This window comes from Oncorhynchus nerka, linkage group LG5 (genome assembly GCF_034236695.1).
Source record: "Oncorhynchus nerka isolate Pitt River linkage group LG5, Oner_Uvic_2.0, whole genome shotgun sequence".
Lineage (NCBI taxonomy): Eukaryota > Metazoa > Chordata > Actinopteri > Salmoniformes > Salmonidae > Oncorhynchus > Oncorhynchus nerka.
The window spans coordinates 49,602,233-49,621,655 of NC_088400.1; the positions used below are offsets into that span (position 1 = coordinate 49,602,233).

General features: G+C 40.6%; 1 protein-coding gene across 6 annotated transcripts in view; it reads right to left on the minus strand.

Annotated features, from left to right (window-relative positions):
* LOC115129561 (LIM domain-binding protein 2) overlaps positions 1-19,423 on the minus strand; it is an 86,646-nt gene that overhangs the window by 57,901 nt on the left and 9,322 nt on the right. For all 6 annotated transcript variants that reach the window (XM_029660050.2, XM_029660049.2, XM_029660048.2 and 3 more), the window contains exon 2: positions 8,804-8,906. In XM_029660050.2, coding sequence (XP_029515910.1) covers positions 8,804-8,906 — 103 coding nt within the window. The remainder of the gene's footprint in view (positions 1-8,803; positions 8,907-19,423) is intronic.

The window sequence follows — 19,423 nt, forward strand, 5'->3', positions numbered from 1 at the left end:
GCTGCATTCTGTAACATTTTCACAAACAAATATCTATAATACCATTGATCCAAGCAATCTTCATACTGTATATGTACATTATCCTTATATGAGTATACAATCCTTTTATGACCCTTATACATAATGCTTATTAGGAACATGTTACAACCAGCAATTCACTTGTAATCAGTGTCCAATGTCACAATTCTGACAATCTATGCAAAAATGTTTTACTAAAGGAAGCTTAATAAACTAGATCAGTAGCCAGGTATGAAAAAGTATATTCTTTGAGGGTGGAATCTGGAATGAGAACGAGAGAGAGGAAAAAAAGAGAGAGAGGCAGAGGGCGAGAGAAAAAAACTGAGAGAGAACAAGAGAGAAAGTAAAGCGAGCTGGGAGGGAGGGAGGTAGAGAGAGAGGGAGAGAGAGAGAGAGAGAGAGAGAGAGAGAGAGAGAGAGAGAGAGAGAGGCATGTCCATCTCTAAAACATTTTCTTCCCTTAAAAACCTACGGCATAATGAAAAAAGACATTCGGCTCGAAGAAACACTGTATAGAAGCACCAATGCTATATAGAAGCACCCTTATTTTAAGCAGTATAGGCTATAGGTTCAATACTGCATTCAACAACAGACCAATCTAACTTGCCTACGAATGCTATACAAACAATTTGTCTCAGGCCTGTCCTTCGTTTGCAATAAATCAAATTCAAACACATTTTTTGTGCCGAAATCAAATTCAACATAATGTGCTTGTCTCACACCGAACAGAAATGACAAAACATGGTCTCTTTTTTTTCTGATAGCTTTCATGGGAAAATAGGCCTCAAGCTACAGACCGCTCACTCACTCATCATACAGTAACTACTGATTACTGTTATTACCAGGAGATCAAACTCAACAATTTCTGTGTTTTGAGAGAATGCTTGAGGCTGAGAATGGCTAGAGTTGAAAGTACGTGCCGTTTATACAGTGCAGTTCAGGTGGTGATGGGCATTGCAGTCCAACATGGGACTAATAGACAGCCATCAACCATGGGAGCTACTTGTTGAACTACACATCAATTACACCTTAGCAACATATTTATAAAGCATCTATTATGCATTAGTAAGGCGTACTAATGCATTAAGCAGTCTTGCATGAATGATGGTTCAGTCAGTGTGGCATTAAACACACTAAGTCTTTCAGTGTAATGCAGTTAACCAGTCACCACTCCAATACATTATTTGACCATAAAACACATCATACTGGTTCAGCGTACACTTTCACAATAGGTTGTTCTCAATAAGACGTCACAATAAGTTGCAGAGCGTTCAGTTTGCCTGCTGGGGGGGGGCAAGGCAACCCGCAGCTCCTCTAAACCCATTGACAACTGCTTGCCGTTTTCAAGGGATTGTTAAATAAATGTGAACTACTTTGGTTGTGATATAATCATCCCCACCTCTTGCAGAGCATGGTCACAACTACACATCTCTGACTATTCCATGCGCACGTTCAGCTCTATCCTCAGGAGTTATTTCATGATCAGTACACCTCAACTGATCATGTCATTTCAGATACGTAAAGGTAGCCTCTCTCTCGCTCAATATTGGCCACCATTAATTGGATATTTGAGTGATTTAAAATAAAAGTGAACTATAATTGACAAGTGTGAGTGGTTTAGGTTCATTTGTGGGATCTGCCTATCAAGCAGCAGAAGGGTACATTTGCCGATGTACAGTTAGCTGATCATGTTTACTTTGCAAGCTACCAGTAGAAACGTTGTACAGTTGGCTAGACCTAATGTACTTTTTTCTCCAACCAACATAGGCCTACCTAGCGAAGTTAGCTAACATGATCCTCTTTTCAACATTGTTTCTCAGAGTGTTTCATCACGATTGCTGCTGACATACATGATAGGCTACATTGATTGATGGACCACGTGAAATTGGCTAGCTAGCTAATAGATCTCGTCAACATGGCTAGTTAATTAACAAGCCAACTTTCAGGGGATAAACTAGATGGCTATATCCAAATATTGTTTGATTTGCTTGCCATCTACAGTGGTGATGACAATAGTCCGACTGACCATTTTATCAGGAAGAGGACTTGCCGATGTCAAGCTCTTTCCAAAAGCCTAATATCGGATGAAGCAAGCCAAATGACACACGGATCTGAAAGAGGCTACCCTCACGTATCTGAAATGACATGATCAGTTGATGTTTACTGATCTTGAAAAGCATGCAGTTACCTGCAGTATAACTCAGATGATAGAGCTAAATGTGGAGTAATCTGAAATATTTAGTTCTGGCTATGCTCTTCAAAAGGTGATGATATTCTAACCAGATAGGTATAACCTTTATTAGTCCCACTTTAATTGAAGTGAAGCTTATAAAGGCTCCCTAAAGCCTTCATAATGCCTTCATAAGCACTGTGACTTCATGTAGTGTCCTTTAATACTTAGTTTGAAGTGAGACACCTTCGGTCATTCATAACATATCCATAAAGACTCTAAAGTCAGACACCTTTGGTCATCTATAACACATACATAATGCCTTATATCATATCACGCTGTACTGACTCTAAAGTCAGACACCTTTGGTCATCTATAACACATACATAATGCCTTATATCATATCACGCTGTACTGACTCTAAAGTCAGACACCTTTGGTCATCTATAACACATACATAATGCCTTATATCATATCACGCTGTACTTACTATAAAGTCAGACACCCTTGCAGTGGTGATTTTAGCATGTAAATCTTGGTGGGAAAAAAACAAGGTCGAATCATGATGACATCAGTGATCTTCATGTCGTAGTTCTAGAAAGAGGTTTCGAATTCCCGAAGTACAATTCCAAGTTGGATGACCGTTCAAAAGATATTTTGCCAGTCGAGCTCATTTTTTTCCAAACTTCCCAATTGTCTTGAACTCACTGAAGTCAGATTTCTCAGCTCCGAGTTAACAGTTGTTTTGAGTACGGCAGAAATCATGCTGGATTGACAGCATGGCCAATGTTGAATGTTTATCACTTTATGCTTGGAAAAGAGACCCTTAAACCCAAAATTTGGACCACACACCCACTCCACTGAATAGCAGGCTAGTGATTGCTTTGCAATGCTTTGCAGTTAGCCACTGATTCCTTCCAAACCACTCATTGTTGAATTTGCAATTTTCAACTTGTTGTGTAATGTTTTTGTCCAATGACTGATGAGCACCGATACTTTTTATTTATAATTTCTCTTTATTATTTATCTTCATATGACAAGGATTTAAAAGGATTTGCGAGTAGATTGTCGACTTGATTCATGATGATGACTGCTAGCTAAGATTTTGAAAGTATGAAAGTTTACATGATCAGTCCATTCATAGCTACTGTAGATATAACGAGATCTGACATACTTTTATCTGTGGCCAATGACCTTGAGTCTTCTTGGATGGGAACTTCTAATGTAACTCTATGGCAGCACCCAAGGGGCTTGAATTTTCTAGCTCTACCCTTAGATTTGGCAGTGACGTAGTGTCCCCATGAGTGACAGAACACTTAGCCGATCACGGCGCAACTAGAGAACATTACCAACCCCTACGCTCCGTATTTTCCGCTGGCTGCCCCGCCACCACAGAAAGCACTGAGCTAGGCTGAAACTCCTGCATTTTGGAGCTGCCTTACTCAAGAAAGCAAAAAAAAGACCATGTTTGTATGGAGGCTTCATTAACTAAATTAATATTTTAATTTAGATTTTTTTTTAAATGGTTCACAAACTCATATGTGATATGTATTATTGCCAAAATAACACACAAAATCATTTTTTTCACCTTTACCTGCCATGAACGACAGGTTGACACTGCTACCAACGTATTTTGCTCTGCATGACTGCACTTTAGACTGTGTCATCCTGCAGCACAGCATTTGGGGGGGAAGTTGAGGTCATGTCCAATATTGACTATGCACCCAAGAGGGAAAGAGGTTGGGCCATCCCAGAAATGTTTTAGAGTCCTGTGATATAACACACACAGAGTGTGGAAACATTAGGAACACTCTTTCCATGACAGACTGACCAGGTGAATCCAGGTGAAAGCTACGATCCCTTATTTAGTCCATTTGAATCAGTGTAGTTGAAGAGGAGGTTGACAAGTTAAAGGAGGATTTTTTTAGCCTTGAGACAATTGAGACATGGATCTTGTATGTGAGCCATTCAGAGGGTGAATGGGCAAGACAAAAGATTGAAGTGCCTTTGAACGGGGTATGGTAGTAGGTGCCAGGCGCACCAGTTTGAGTGTGTCAAGAACTGCAAGGCTGCTGGGTTTTTCACGCTCAACAGTTACCCGTGTGTATCAAGAATGGTCCACCACCCAAAGGACATCCAGCCAACTTGACACAACTATGGGAACAATTGGAGTCAACATGGGCCAGAATCCCTGTGGAACGCGTTTGACACCTTGTAGAGTCCACGCCCCGACAAATCAAATCAAATCACATGTTATTTGTCACATACACATGGTTAGCAGATGTTAATGCGAGTGTAGCGAAATGCTTAATTGACACTGTTCTGAGGGCAAAAGGTGGTGCAACTGAATATTAGGAAGGTGTTCCTAATGTTTTGTGCACTCAGTGTATACAATTTAGCAGACACTTTTATGCATACATGCATCTTAGAGCCATGCATGCATACACTTTTAAGTAAGGTTGGTCCAGGGAATCGTGCCTACTTTCCTGGGATTGCAATGCTCTACCAAGATGCATGACAAGGATATAAATCATTTGTGAAGCCTCAATTTAATATGATTAATAAAGCCTTTATTAAGAGGTGCTTGTGCGACCCTTTTTTTTCTCATATTTGACCTAGTGGGTTATGTCACATTTGACATTGGTGGACATATCACACAGTTATGCCACATTTATGAACCCTTTAAAAAGCTTGACATTAGGATTTGTGACACATTTATGTAGTGTTTCTGAAGGCTTTATGAAGCCTTCATAAGCAGCACATAACTTAAAGTGGGGCCCTTTTGGGTCAACAATTCCTTGAAAACGGCATGTTGTTGTTAATGTGTGTGTGTGTGTGTGTGTGTGTGTGTGTGTGTGTGTGTGTGTGTGTGTGTGTGTGTGTGTGTGTGTGTGTGTGTGTGTGTGTGTGTCTGTGTGTGTGTGTGTCTGTGTGTGTACAGTGCCTTCAGAAAGGAAGGCCTTTTTCCACATTTTGTTGTGTTACAGCCTGACTTTAAAATGGATTACATTTAGATTGTTTTGTCACTGGGCTACAGATAATACACCATAAGAGAAATGATCCTTTTCAGAATTTTAACAAATGAATTTCAAATCAAAACATGAAATGGCTAGAGTCAATACGTATTCAAGATCTTTGTTATGTCAAGCCTAAATAAGTTCAGGAGTAAAAATGTGCTTAACAAGTCACATAATAAGTTGCATGGACTCACTCTGTGTGCAATAATAGTTTTTAACATGGTTTTTAAATGACTACCTTACAGTATCTCTGTGCCCCACGCATACAATTATCTGTATGGTCCCTCAGTCGAGCAGTGGATTTCAAACACAGATTCAACCACAAACACCAGGGAGGTTTTCCAGTGCCTCGCAAAGAAGGACACCTATTGGTAGATGGGTAAAAAAATTAAAAAAGCAGACACTGAATATCCCTTTGAGCATGGTGAAGTTATTAATTACACTTTGGATGGTTTATCAATACACCCAGTCACTACAAAGATACAAGCATCCTTCCTAACTCAGTTGCCAGAGATTAAGGAAACTGCTCAGGGATTTCAGAATGAAGCCAATGGTGACTTTAAAACAGTTACAGAGTGTAATGGCTGTGATAGGAGAAAACTGAGGATGGATCGACAACATTGTAGTTACTCCACAATACTAACCTAATTGACAGAGTGAAAAGAAGGAAGCCTGTACAGAATTAAAATATTCAAAAACATGGATCCTGTTTGTAACAAGGCATTAAAGTATGACTGCATAAAATGTGGCAAAGCAATTCACTTTTTATCCTGAATACAAAGTGTTATGTTTGGGGCAAAAGTAATGCTCTCCATATTTTCAAGCATAGTGGTGGGCTACATCATGTTATGTGTATGCTTGTAATCGTTTAAGACTGGGGAGTTTTCAGGATAAAAAATAAACGGAATGGAGCCTAGCACAAGCAAAATCCTACAGGAAAACCTGCTTCAGTCTGCTTTCTAGCAAACACTGGGAGATGAATTTACCTTTCAGCAAGACAATAATCTAAAACACAAGGCCAAATATACACTGGAGTTGCTTAACAAGAAGACAATTACAGTTTTGAGTTAAATCTACTTGAAAATCTATGGCAAGACCTGAAAATTGTTGTCCAGAAATGATCAACAAAAATTGGTTGTTGATCATTTCTAGACAACCATTTTCAGGTCCTGACAGAGCTTGAAGGATTTTGAAAAGAATAATGGACAACTGTTGCACAATCCAGCTGTGGAAAGCTGTTAGAGACTTACCCAGAAAGGCTGACAGCTGTAATCGCTGCCAAAGGTGCTTTCACAAAGTATTGACTCGGTTGTGTGAATACTTATGTAAGTGAGATATTTCTAAACTTCATTTTCAATAAAAATTTGCAACAACTTCTAAAATAATGTTTTCACTGTCATTATAAGGTATTGGGTGTTGATGGTTGACAAAAAAATGAATTAAATGTATTTTAAATTCAGGCTGTAACAAAACAAAATGTGTAATAAGTCAAGGGGTATGAATACTTTCTGAAGCCACTGTATGTCTGTGTGTCCGTCTGAAAACCTGAAATTAGAATGACTGACTGGTGGTGAGTCATCATCGTCATGGCGTTTAGCTGTCCGTTCCCGAGGGAACCAGGTTACCGTCTCTACACTGAGGGGATTTTCTATTTTTCTATTTGAAAAGAAAAAGGCTGTGCACACACGTGTACACGCGTGCATGCACCCACGCACATACACACACAATCTCTAGGTTGAATTACACACGTTACACGGCGACGCATTTCAAACCGAGAGTAAACATACATACCAATATCTATGCCTGTCTGATATTCAATGAGCTGGTGCTGTCAAAAGGCAGGCTATGTAGATGAGCATAAATGGCAATACTGCAAACCCCACTCGCAACTACCTACGTGATATGATATGGCGTGATCTACTGTAAATGCAACATGTCTGTGAATTTGTGTGTCATAAACTGTCTTTCTATGTAGAGTACCAATACTGACAATACTCTAGTGATGATGTCAAAAAGCATGTTGTTGCTCAAACACATTTCTGAAGGGGTTACACCTGAACCTTTTTAAGTCCTTCTTTAGAAACGGTTGAATTCATCTGGTCCATTTGGAATTTAAGTTTGTGTTGTATTTAGTTTGTATTGTATTTTAAATTTGGTTTATTGAAATGTGTCCACCTGTGTTTGTGTAATGTAACAAGGTTTGTCTTGAATTAAACTAAACATATTTACACTTTGTAACCCACAACGTTCCATGGTTCATTGAGATGTATATAGGCTGTGTGCTCTGTCCCGGTCACTCCCTGGGGTGACGTTTTCCCTAGGTACAGATCTAGGATCAGCTCCCCCTTCCCAAATCTGTGATCAGAAATGTTTGTATCTAAGAAACTGTTTATAGTTTAAAAACCTAGCTTTCTCAACTCCAAGTGAGAACATTCTGAATGACTTGTTTAAGGGATATTGTATTGGTTGTCAGATACAGTACATTTCCTCTGTGGACGACAGCTTCTACTGCAAGTTTTGGGGGCGTACTTTCTAAGCCCTACGTTTTCCTTCTGTGGAAAACATTCATTTGGATTGTTACACAGACTAACAATTGAACAGGTAAGATCAAGCCTTATTTCATTTCTTGTGGCGGGATAATTTGGAGTTTAAATTGAAGTTAAGGGTAGGTCTAAAGTGTAAGGTCACGCCAGAAAAGGACATTACAGCAGAGGGGTATCTCAAGAATCAGGTTTGAAGAGTTAGAGAGGTAACTTTGGTGGACTATGAGTTCAACTCGGGATAACCAGTCAAACGAATATGGCTCGCCTTTTAGACTGGTACATTTCTATGGCAGCCAATCCTTCAGAACTAACCTGAAGGATATTCTACAAAGCCAGCTAGATCCACTCAGGGTTTTCTAAAGCTGACCAGCTTCAGTTAGCTTCACATTCCAGCTCAGGCTTCATCCGTACTACGAAGGTGGATATTGCTCGTCTGCCTGCCGCTAACGCTGTCGCACGTGGCTAGTCAATCCATGGGCTGGTCAGTGTCCCATTTTCATTAGTGCCGAAATCAAAACGGAAGAAAAGTTATCTTTCATTTTCAGCAGGCTATGGTGTGAAATAGGCTTTTAGAAATGGCGTCTTTATTACATGACTTATCGTTAATGCCGTCTTTGGTGTGCCTATGAATGGATGCACACCTTTTTCCCCACCTCTATCGATAAAATAATTTCATCATAACAACAATAACTGAATTTGTCATACAAAAGTTTTACTGTGCATTCTGTCATTACGAAATACTGTGATAGTTATTTTACAATTTCACCATGTTTTAACACAACCATTTAAAAAAAATATATATATACAGTACATGCATGTATATTTAATCGGCCTTCTTCCTCGAATAAAGGGGATGACGATGCATATTTAACAACCGCTGTCATAGTATGAATGAAGCCTGAGCTGGAATGTGACGCTAACTGGAGCTGGTTAGCTTTAGAAAACTCTGAGTAGATCTAGCTGACTTTCGTAAGGTACCCCTCAGGTAGGCCGTGAGCTACGAAAACAGAGGACAGCTTGGTAAACCCGGTGAATTGTGGGTAGTGGAGTCTTACTGTATCTCTTTGGTCCATCCTCCAGGCAGAAGGAGAGGGTCAGGGTGGCGTCCTCCTCAAAGAACTCCGTGGCAAACGCATCCCACCACAGACTGTCACTCTCCTGAATGAGAGAGAGAGAGAGAGTGAGAAGAAAGTTGATCAATAATTCAAACACTTCTAATATTAAGATATCAAAAGAACAGATTGCAGACTATTTACGCAGTCCCACAATCTCATTGCTCCATGGTAAGTACAAAAACGTACATTTCCACATCCGACAACCAACATATGTCACGCATCAACCCAGGACATCCGCCACTGTATACAACATCATGATATTGAAATGACTTTGTAAATACTGACAGGCTAAATGTTGCACCCTTTCACCTGTTCCTCTGGGGAACATGACACTGTCATTTACCAGATCATGTACCTTAACTGGGGACGACCCCGGCGTGACAAGTGATGTTGATTTCACCCGACATGTTATGACAGACCGAGAGGCTTTCATTCGTCCCTCCGCTAGTCCCTCCCAGATGTTTACAATTATCCATGTCAACTTCGCCTAGTGTCAAGTCCAATAAGTGCTGACCCCAAGGGACTTAATGTGCTTCATATCTGCAGGTCTGGGGCTAGGTGTGTCCGTGTGTGTGTCCGTGTGTGTGTGTGTGTGTGTGTGTGTGTGTGTGTGTGTGTGTGTGTGTGTGTGTGTGTGTGTGTGTGTGTGTGTGTGTGTGTGTGTGTGTGTGTGTGTGTGTGTGTGTGGAATAAGGAGGGCTAAGTGGGAAGGGAGTGGAGGAAGGAAAGGAACTAGACCACCTGCAGTTCATTTAGGAGGTGAATCAATATGTGCTCATGACCTGGGAAGAGGGCATCCGCTGGTCAAATATCATCAAAATCCCTGGGTTAGAGACTAGTGATAAGCCTATGATAAGGTACTTTAAGGGCTGGGATCAATTGCAGATTGAGGTAAACTGCACTGTTGGTTCATGGAGAATGTTAAGCTGTATTGGAGGTGTTACAAATGTTGTAAGCAACACACCCTAAGGTGATCCTGGTGCAGACATTGTCATTGGATATTGACACAAAACCATACTAGAAGTGTGGTTTCCAACTTAACCCTTTTCAGGACCCTGTCTTTCAAAGATAATTCATAAAAATCCAAATAACTTCACAGATCTTCATTGTAAAGGGTTTAAACTCTGTTTCCCATGCTTGTTCAATGGACCATAAACAGTTCATGAACATGCACCTGTGGAATGGTCGTTAAGACACTAACAGCGTACAGACGGTAGGCAATTAAGGTCACAGTTATGAAAACTTAGGACACAAAAGAGGCCTTTCTACTGACTATGAAAAACACCAAAAGAAAGATGCCCAGGGTTCCTGCTTGTCTGTGTGAACGTGCCTTAGGCATGCTGCAAGGAGGCATGAGGACTGCAGATGTGTTCAGGGCAATAAATTGCAATGTCCGTACTGTGAGACGCCTAAGATAGCGCTACAGGGAGACAGGACGGACAGCTGATCTTCCTCGCAGTGGCAGACTACGTGTAACAACACCTGCACAGGATCGGTACATCCGAACATCACAGGTACAGGATGGCAACAACTGCCCGAGTTACACCAGGAACGCACAATCCCTCCATCAGTGCTCAGACTGTCCGCAATAGGCTAAGAGAGGTTGGACTGAGGGCTTGTAGGCCTGTTGTATGTAAGGCAGGTCCTCACCATACATCACCGGCAACAACGCCGCCTATGGGCACAAACCCACCATCGCTGGACCAGACAGGACTGGTAAAAAGTGCTCTTCTCTGAAGAGTTGCGGTTTTGTCTCACCAAGAGTGATGGTCGGATTCGTGTTTAGCGTCGAAGTGTAACACCGAGGCGGGATCGATTTGGAGGTGGAGGGTCCGTCATGGTCTGGGGCGGTGTGTCACAGCATCATCAGACTGAGCTTGTTGTCATTGCAGGCAATCTCAACGCTGTGTGTTACAGGGAAGACATCCTCCTCCCTCATGTGGTACCCTTCCTTCAGGCTCATCCTGACATGACCCTCCAGCATGACAATGCCACCATCCATACTGCTCGTTCTGTGCGTGATTTCCTGCAAGACAGGAATGTCAGTGTTCTGCCATGGCCAGTGAAGAGCCTGGATCTCAATCCCATTGAGCAAGTCTGGGACCTGTCGGATTGGAAGGCCATTCCCCCCAAAAATGTCCGGGACCTTGCAGGTGCCTTGGTGGAAGAGTGGGGTAACATCTCACAGCAAGAACGGGCTAATCTGACACAGTCCATGAGGAGGAGGTGCACTGCAGTACTTAATGCAGCTGGTGGCCACAGCATATACTGACTGTTGATTTGTCACATGTCTGTGGAACTTGTTCAGTTTATGTCTCAGTTGTTGAATCTTGCTATGTTCATAGAAATATTTACACATGTTACGTTTGCTGAAAATAAACACAGTTGACACTGAGAGGATGTTTCTTTTTTTTTGCTGAGTTTATTGAAAAACGATACTCATCTTCCAATTTCAAGTCAAATTTAGTTTATTGGTCGAGTACACCGCTAGTGTTATAGCGGGTGCAACGGAATGCTTATGTTACTATGTAACGGCCGTCGTCGGTGGAATAAGGTGAGGACCAAGGTGCAGCGTGATAAGTGTTCATGATTTTTAATAGAATCAAAACTGAACACTAAACAAAATAACAACTAAGAAGACCAAACAAACGAACCACAAAATAGAAAATAAACCCCCCCCAAAAAAGACTACCTAAGTATGATTCTCAATCAGAGACAACTAACGACACCTGCCTCTGATTGAGAACCATACCAGGCCAAACTCAAAAACCAACATAGAAACACAAACATAGACTGCCCACCCCAACTCACGCCCTGACCATACTAAAACAAAGACAAAACAAAGGAACTAAGGTCAGAACGTGACATACTAGCTCCTAACAATGCAGTAAATGCAGTAAAATGTCAAGTACACAAATAATACAAAAATATATAATAATCTTGAAATGCTGGAACAACATCGGAGTAGCAGCAATTCAAATGCAATCTACTGTATACCTATACACACCGGATGAATTTACACCATATATACTAAGAATGATATGTACAGAAGTAGATATAGTAGAGTGAGCTATGTCAAGAATGCAGTGTATAAATATGCAGTGTTTTATAAGTAAAATGTAATGTACAATTTCCGCACGGTCACATATTTGCACCACTGCAAATTTAGAGCACGCCAACTGTGTTTCTTCATTTTGACCCAGATACCCCCACTGCTGTACCATCACTGCCTTTTATCAGCACACATCAAAAGCTCAATGAGTCATGAACTAGGACTGTTAGTAGTGATTACTAACTCAACAGGAGTTTCTGCGTTGTGTGTAACTGGGCTAGTACCAGGCAACTGGCAGTGGATGGATTCTGCCAGGGGACAGGAGGACACCCACTAGGCACAGACGTCAGTTCAACATCTAGTTTTGATTTACATTTGGTTTGGTTGTCAACTAACCTCCACTGGGACAGCACTGGATGAGCTGGTTGAGAAGTGTGTGTGCATGTCTGAGGAATGTGTGTACGTGAGAGAGCGCGAGAGCGCGAGAGATATTGCATGGATGTGTGTGTGTGTGTGTGTGTGTGTGTGTGTGTGTGTGTGACAGAGACATTCTGATTTGTCACACTCACCAGGCTGAATGACCTCAGCAGATAATCCTGTCCTGTGAGGGGCCTCCAGGGAGTGGCAGTAAAGGCAAGGGTCAACAAGGCACTCTTTCCCTTCCTCTCTTTCCCTCTCCCTCCCTTCCCTCTCTTTCCCTCTCTCTCTCTCTTTCCCCCTCTCTCTCTCTCTCTCTCTTTCATTCATTCACCTTCTCTCCCTCTCTCTGGCTTCACTTCCTCTCTCTCTCTCTCATTCTATCTCGCTCCCTCTCTCGCTTTCTATCTCTCTCTCTCAACGACAAGCCTCTCCATTCAATAACACTTTCAGTATGGTCGGCTGTTTTAACTTGAACTGTATTGCCATTCAACAACATTTATGGTTTTCGTGTTGTAAATGGCTAAACATTGTATCACATTTCCATATACAGTTGAAGTCGGAAGTTTACATACACCTTAGCCAAATACATTAAAACTCGCTCTTCAACAACTCCACAAATTTTTTGTTAACAAACTATAGTTTTGGCAAGTCGGTTAGGACATCTACTTTGTCCATGACACAAGTCATTTTTCCAAGAATTGTTTACAGACAGATTATTTCACTTATAATTCACTGTATCACAATTACAGTGTGTCAGAGGTTTACATACACTAAGTTGACTGTGCCTTTAAATAGCTTGGGAATTTACATGTATTTGGCTAAGGTGTATGTAAACTTCCGACTTCAACTGTACACACAGTTGAAGTCGCAAGTTAACATACACCTTAGCCCAATACATTTAAACTCAGTTTTTCACAATTCCTGACATTTAATCCTACTAAAAATTCCATGTCTTACGTCAGTTACGATCACCACTATATTTTAAGAATGTGAAATGTCAGAATAATAGTAGAGAGTAGGATTAATTTCAGCTTTTATTTATTTCATCACATTCCCAGTGGGTCAGAAGTTTACATTTACACTCAATTATTATTTGGTAGCATTGCCTTGAAACTGTTTAACTTAGGTCAAACGTTTCGGGTAGCCTTCCACAAGCTTCCCACAATACGTTGGGTGAAATTTGCCCCATTCCTCCTGACAGAACTGGTGTAACTGAGTCAGGTTTGTAGGCCTCCTTGCTCGCAAGGATTTTCTATAGGATTGAGGTCAGGGCTTTGTGATGGCCACTCTAATACCTTGACTTTGTTGTCCTTGCCACAACTTTGCAAGTATGCTTGGTGTCATTGTCCATTTGGAAGACCCATTTGCGACCAAGCTTCAACTTCCTGACTGATGTCTTGAGATGTTGCTTCAATATATCCACATAATTTTCCTCCCTTATGATGCCATCTATTTTTTGAAGTGCACCAGACCCTCCTGCAACAAAGCACCCCCACAACATGATTCTGCCACCCCCGTGCTTTGCGCCTGGGATGGTGTTCTTTGGCTTGCGAGCCTCCCCCTTTTTCCTCCAAACATAACCATTATGGCCAAACAGTTCTATTTTTGTTTCATCAGACCAGAGGACATTTCTTCAAAAAGTACGATTTTTGTCCCCATGTGCAGTTGCAAACCGTAGTCTGGCTTTTTTATGGCAGTTTTGGAGCAGTGGCAACTTCCATGCTGAGCGGCCTTTCAGGTTATTCCGATAGAGGACTCGTTTTACTGTGGATATAGATACTTTTGCAGCTGTTTCCTCCAGCATCTTCACAGATTGCAGTTGATTGATTTTCACTTTTCGCACCAAAGTACATTCATCTCTAAGAGACAGAACGCGTCTCCTTCCTGAGCGGTATGACAGCTGCGTGGTCCATAGTGTTTATACTTGCGTACTATTGTTTGTACAGATGAACGTGGTACCTTCAAGCGTTTGGAAATTGCTCCCAAGGTTGAACCAGACTTGTGGAGGTCTACATTTTTTTCTGAGGACTTGACTGATTTCTTTTGATTTTCTCATCAAATAGGCACTGAGTTTGAAGGTAAGCCTTGAAATACATTCACAGGTACACCTCCAATTGACTCAAATGATGTCAATTAGCCTATCAGAAGCTTCTAAAGCCATGACATAATTTTCTGGAATTTTCCGAGCTGTCATTTTCCGAGGCACAGTCAACTTTGTGTATGCAAACTTCTGACCCACTGGAATTGTGATACAGTGAATTATAAGTGAAATAATCTGCCTGTAAACAATTCTTTGAAAAATTACTTGTGTCATTCACAAAGTAGATGTCCTAACCGACTTGCCAAAACTATAGTTTGTTAACAAGACATTTGTGGAGTGGTTGAAAAATGAGTTTTAATGACTCCAACATAAGTGTATGTAAACGTCCGACTTCAACTGTAGAAAGTAAACATTTTGTTAGTAGTAAAATGAGGTAGGAGTAGAACACGTAGACAATGATGTTTTCCTGTAGTGTGTCGATGAAAGGCATTGCTTAGTCTGTCTTCGTAACCTTTTCCATTTGTCAAATAACAGGCAAGGGGATTTAATACATGTCAGATGTCCTATTCCATATAAACTTGTGGGATTACTAGTGGAAACATCCCTTCAACATCCTCTTACTTAAGGTCCTGCTACTTTACAGAATGGATCTCTATGTTAGTGAGTCAGTTTCGACTCAGTATGTTCCATTCAGGAGGTCCATTGACATTTTGCTCTGGCATTCAACCATACAAACAGGACCTCTGTTTCAAGAAAGAGCAGAGCATTCGGCTGCTGCTTACATCACTGTAAGTACTGTACTGTATGTGCATGGCAGTGTTTCCCCTAGTTTGGTTTCCAGGCGGGGCGCAAAGGCCTCCAAAGCAGCATATAGGTCTTCTGGTATCAAAATGTTGAATTGGAACCAAAATAATCATTTTTCCTGAAAATATTTTCAATTGCAATCCTCATGTTTATTGGTATAATACATAGACTGTGGTTGACTGTATACCGTAGTTCTGATTTATGTTAGATAGATACACTACCCAGTCAGGTCAGCTGTCTGAATGCAAATAAAACATTTATATTAACATTTTAGCAGACACTCTTATCCAGAGGGTTCCTTGCTCAAGGGCACACTGACAGATTTTTCACCTAGTCAGCTAAGGGATACGAACCAGCGACCTTTCACTTCATGGCCCAACCCCTTAACTGCTAGGCTATCTAGGCTAGGGCAGATGCCACCCGAACCGGATTTATATAAAACAATCAGCACTTGACAACTCTGCCACACTTCCCTCTTTCTCTTTAACATCTCCTCTAAATCTATCCCATGCAACAGCTCTCCAGACCAGCTTCCTCCTTCTCCACCTCCATGCATCGCTGGACAGGAGGGGAAACTCTCCACACACTTGCTTTCATTTACGCTACCTGACTTCCTGACTAGCTGACAAGCCAGCGGTGCTATGCTAGCTGGTGTCAACCACCACAGATCAGTGGCAAGCTGCAGGGACCTCAGGTGAACTAACACAGCAGGTTATCCTCCCTGACGCCTGCCACTGCCAGCCAATAAAGCCCTATTGATAGTTCCCGTCTAGAGGGATTTATCAGATTTGTCAATTGGAGTGGGTGATAGTGTGTGTGTGTGTTTATTTAATTTCTTTAATTAACTAGGCAAGTCAGTTAAGAACAAATTCTTATTTACAATGACGGCCTACCAAAAGGCAAATGGCCTCCTGCGGGGACATGGGCTGGGATAAAAAAATATATATATATAAATATAGGACAAAACACACATCACGACAAGAGAGACACCATAACACTACATGAAGAGAGACCTAAGACAACACAGCATGGTAGAAACACATGACAACACAGCATGGTAGCAACACAGCATGGTAGCAACACAACATGGTAGCAGCACAAAACATGGTACAAAAATTGGCCCAAACAATGAGGTGTTGGTCCGGCCAGCAGGAAGCTTGGACAATGGACAAAGGGCAAGAAGGTGTGTGTGTGTCTGTGTGGTGGGGGGTAGTGTGTGTGTGTGGTAGTGTGTGGTAGTGTGTGGTGGTGGGGGGGGGGGGTGTTTGTGTGCGTGCGTGCCTGCCTGCGTGTGCGTGTGCGCGCGTGTGTGTGTGTGTGTGCGTGCGTGCGTGCGTGCGTGCGTGTGTGTGTGTGTGTGTGTGTGTGTGTGTGTGTGTGTATGTGTGTGTGTGAAGCGACTAATCACATCACAGCGGGCCAAGCGGGAATGGATTTATGGGGTAGCTAAAAGATTAGTGGGACACCATAGTGAGGATTGTCTGTAAATAACAGTAGACTTGAGGCTCCTATTCACACACACTTATAAATAGATGACGCACACGCACACACACACACAAAGTCACAAACACACAATGAGTGCATACACACACTCACTAACAGTAACACAGACAATTAGCACACACACACAGGCACACTTACAACACTCCATGAAGTGAAGGACAATGTCAATACATTTCAATCTGACGCAATAATATTCCCAGCATGCTTAAGTTACGGGGTATTTTCTCCTTCTTCCGCTGGTCTATTGCACGAGAGTGGCCTCCTAGAGAGTGGGTGTGTCTGGGGCCTAACCTTGGTGAATTAACAACCTCTGCAATCCCATTGAAATAGTGAATGGATCAGACCCTGCATCTTTGACAATGAGAATTATACTGTAGAAGACCCTGGGGTTACGAAGCAGAATGGCTTAAGTGTCTGAAAGACACAGTCATGATGCAGAGAGAGCATACTGTATATGTGTATGACGTGTATATGAGTGAAGTGTATATGAGTGTAGGTGTGACGAGATACACACTATTCAAACTATGCATTATAATGCAGAATTTAAGTACATTAAATTCAGTATGCAATGCTGATCTATTTTTCTAAATCTGTTTACTGTGGTACAAAGCAGTAAGTAAACATTAGGGATACCACCCTTGCAATATGCAAATGAGTGGAGGTGAACGAAAGAAAAGCCGTGTCCTTGAAAAGCTACTGCCTTCACATGGCCACTGCCCACGATGCACCAGTGGGTCCTAGACAACACAACAGCATGCACAAATTGGACCAATAAACACGCAGCTGTTTGCCTCATCAAACTCAATGCCAGTTTTACTCATAACGCTTTGTGAGTATTGTGGTATCGTTGGTATAGTGTGTAGTTCATCAGCTGATTTCCTGAAACCAGAGTACATTTTTTTCATCAGTGAAGACGAGCGTAGTTGTTATGCCAATACATTTAACTCCAGATGTAACCTGTCTTTCGAAGTCTTTCCTATGTTTCTGGTGGGAATAGTCAACCATGTGGTTTTCTGACATTCTGAGAATTATAGCGCCTGTTCATTATATGGCCATTTGACATAATTGTTATCGGTATTTATCCCCTACTCATCTAATATGTCCGAGAGAATAATTAGCATTATACAATTGTATGCCATTAGCTAAAATTCTAAATTGTATGCCATTAGCTCAAATTCAAAATTGTATACAAAAACTCTAGTTAAAAGCATAGTGCATAGAATTTAAAAGGTATTGTCAGATATTACTCATACAAATCAGACAGTTTTTTTTTACATGGATGAAACATTTGAGATAATATTAGAGAAGTACTGGAAACAATAGAACACAATGGAAAATATGGTAAAACAAGCCTGGTATTCATAGCTGACTTTGAAAAGGCCTTTGATTAAGTACAACTGGAATGTATATATAAATGCCTGGAATATTTCAGTTTTGGAGAAACTGTTATAAAATGGGTTAAAGTTATGTATAGTAACCCTAGGTGTAAAATAGTAAAAAAATGGCTTACTTCTCAGAAACGATTAAACTGTAAAGAGGGGTAAAACAAGATTGTCTACTATCAGCATATCTATCTATTATGGCCATCGAAATATTAGCTATTAAAATCAGATCCAACAACAATATCAAGAGGCTAGAAATCCAGGGCTTAAAAACAAAGGTGTCATTGTACGGTGATGATTCGTGTTCTCTTTGAAATCCACAATTTTGAACCCTCCACGGCCTCATAGAGGAGCTAGATCATTTTTATAACCTCTCAGGATTACAACCAAATTATGAGAAGTGTAATATATTACGTATTGGATCACAAAATGTTTACATTTTTACATTACCGTGTAGTTTGCCAATAAAATGGTCTGATGGTGGACATACTCGGTATTCATATCCCAAAATAAATAAATAATCTCATTACAATACATTTTTATAGAAAGTTAGCAAAAATAAATAAGTTATTGCGACCATGGAAAGGAAAAAATATATTTAATAAGATATTTAATATCTGTCTATTTGTGGAAAAATCACAGTGATGAACTCTTTAGTCATATCCCAGTTTACCTATTTGCTTATGGCCTTGCCTACACCTAGCGACTTGTTTAAAAAAATAATATGAACAATGCTTGTCATCAAGGCAAAGGGTGGCTATTTTGAAGAATCTCAAATCTAAAATATATTTAAAATATATTTAGATTTGTTGAACACTTTTTTGGTTACTATATGATTCCATATGTGTTATTTCATAGTTTCAATGTCTTCACTATTATTCTACAATGTAAAAAATAGTTTAAATAAATAAATAAATACATATATATATATATATATATATATATATATATATATATATATAAAGTTTGGGGTCACTTAGAAATGTAAAAAAAAAAAAGTACATTTTTTGTCCATTAAAATAACAAATTGATCAGAAATACAGTGCAGACATTGTTAATGTTGTAAATGACTATTGTAGCTGGAAATGGTAGATTTTTAATGGAATATCTACATAGGCGTACAGAGGCCAAATAACCTCAACCATCTCTCCTGTGTTCCAATGGCACATTTTGTTTATAATTTTAAAAGGCTAATTGATCATTAGAAAACCATTTTGCAATTATGTTAGCACAGCTGAAAGCTGTTGTGCTGATTAAAGGAGCAATGAACTGGCCTTCTTTAGACTAGTTGAGTATCTGGAGCATCAGTATTTGTGGGTTCGATTACAGGCTCAAAATGGCCAGAAACAACAAACTGT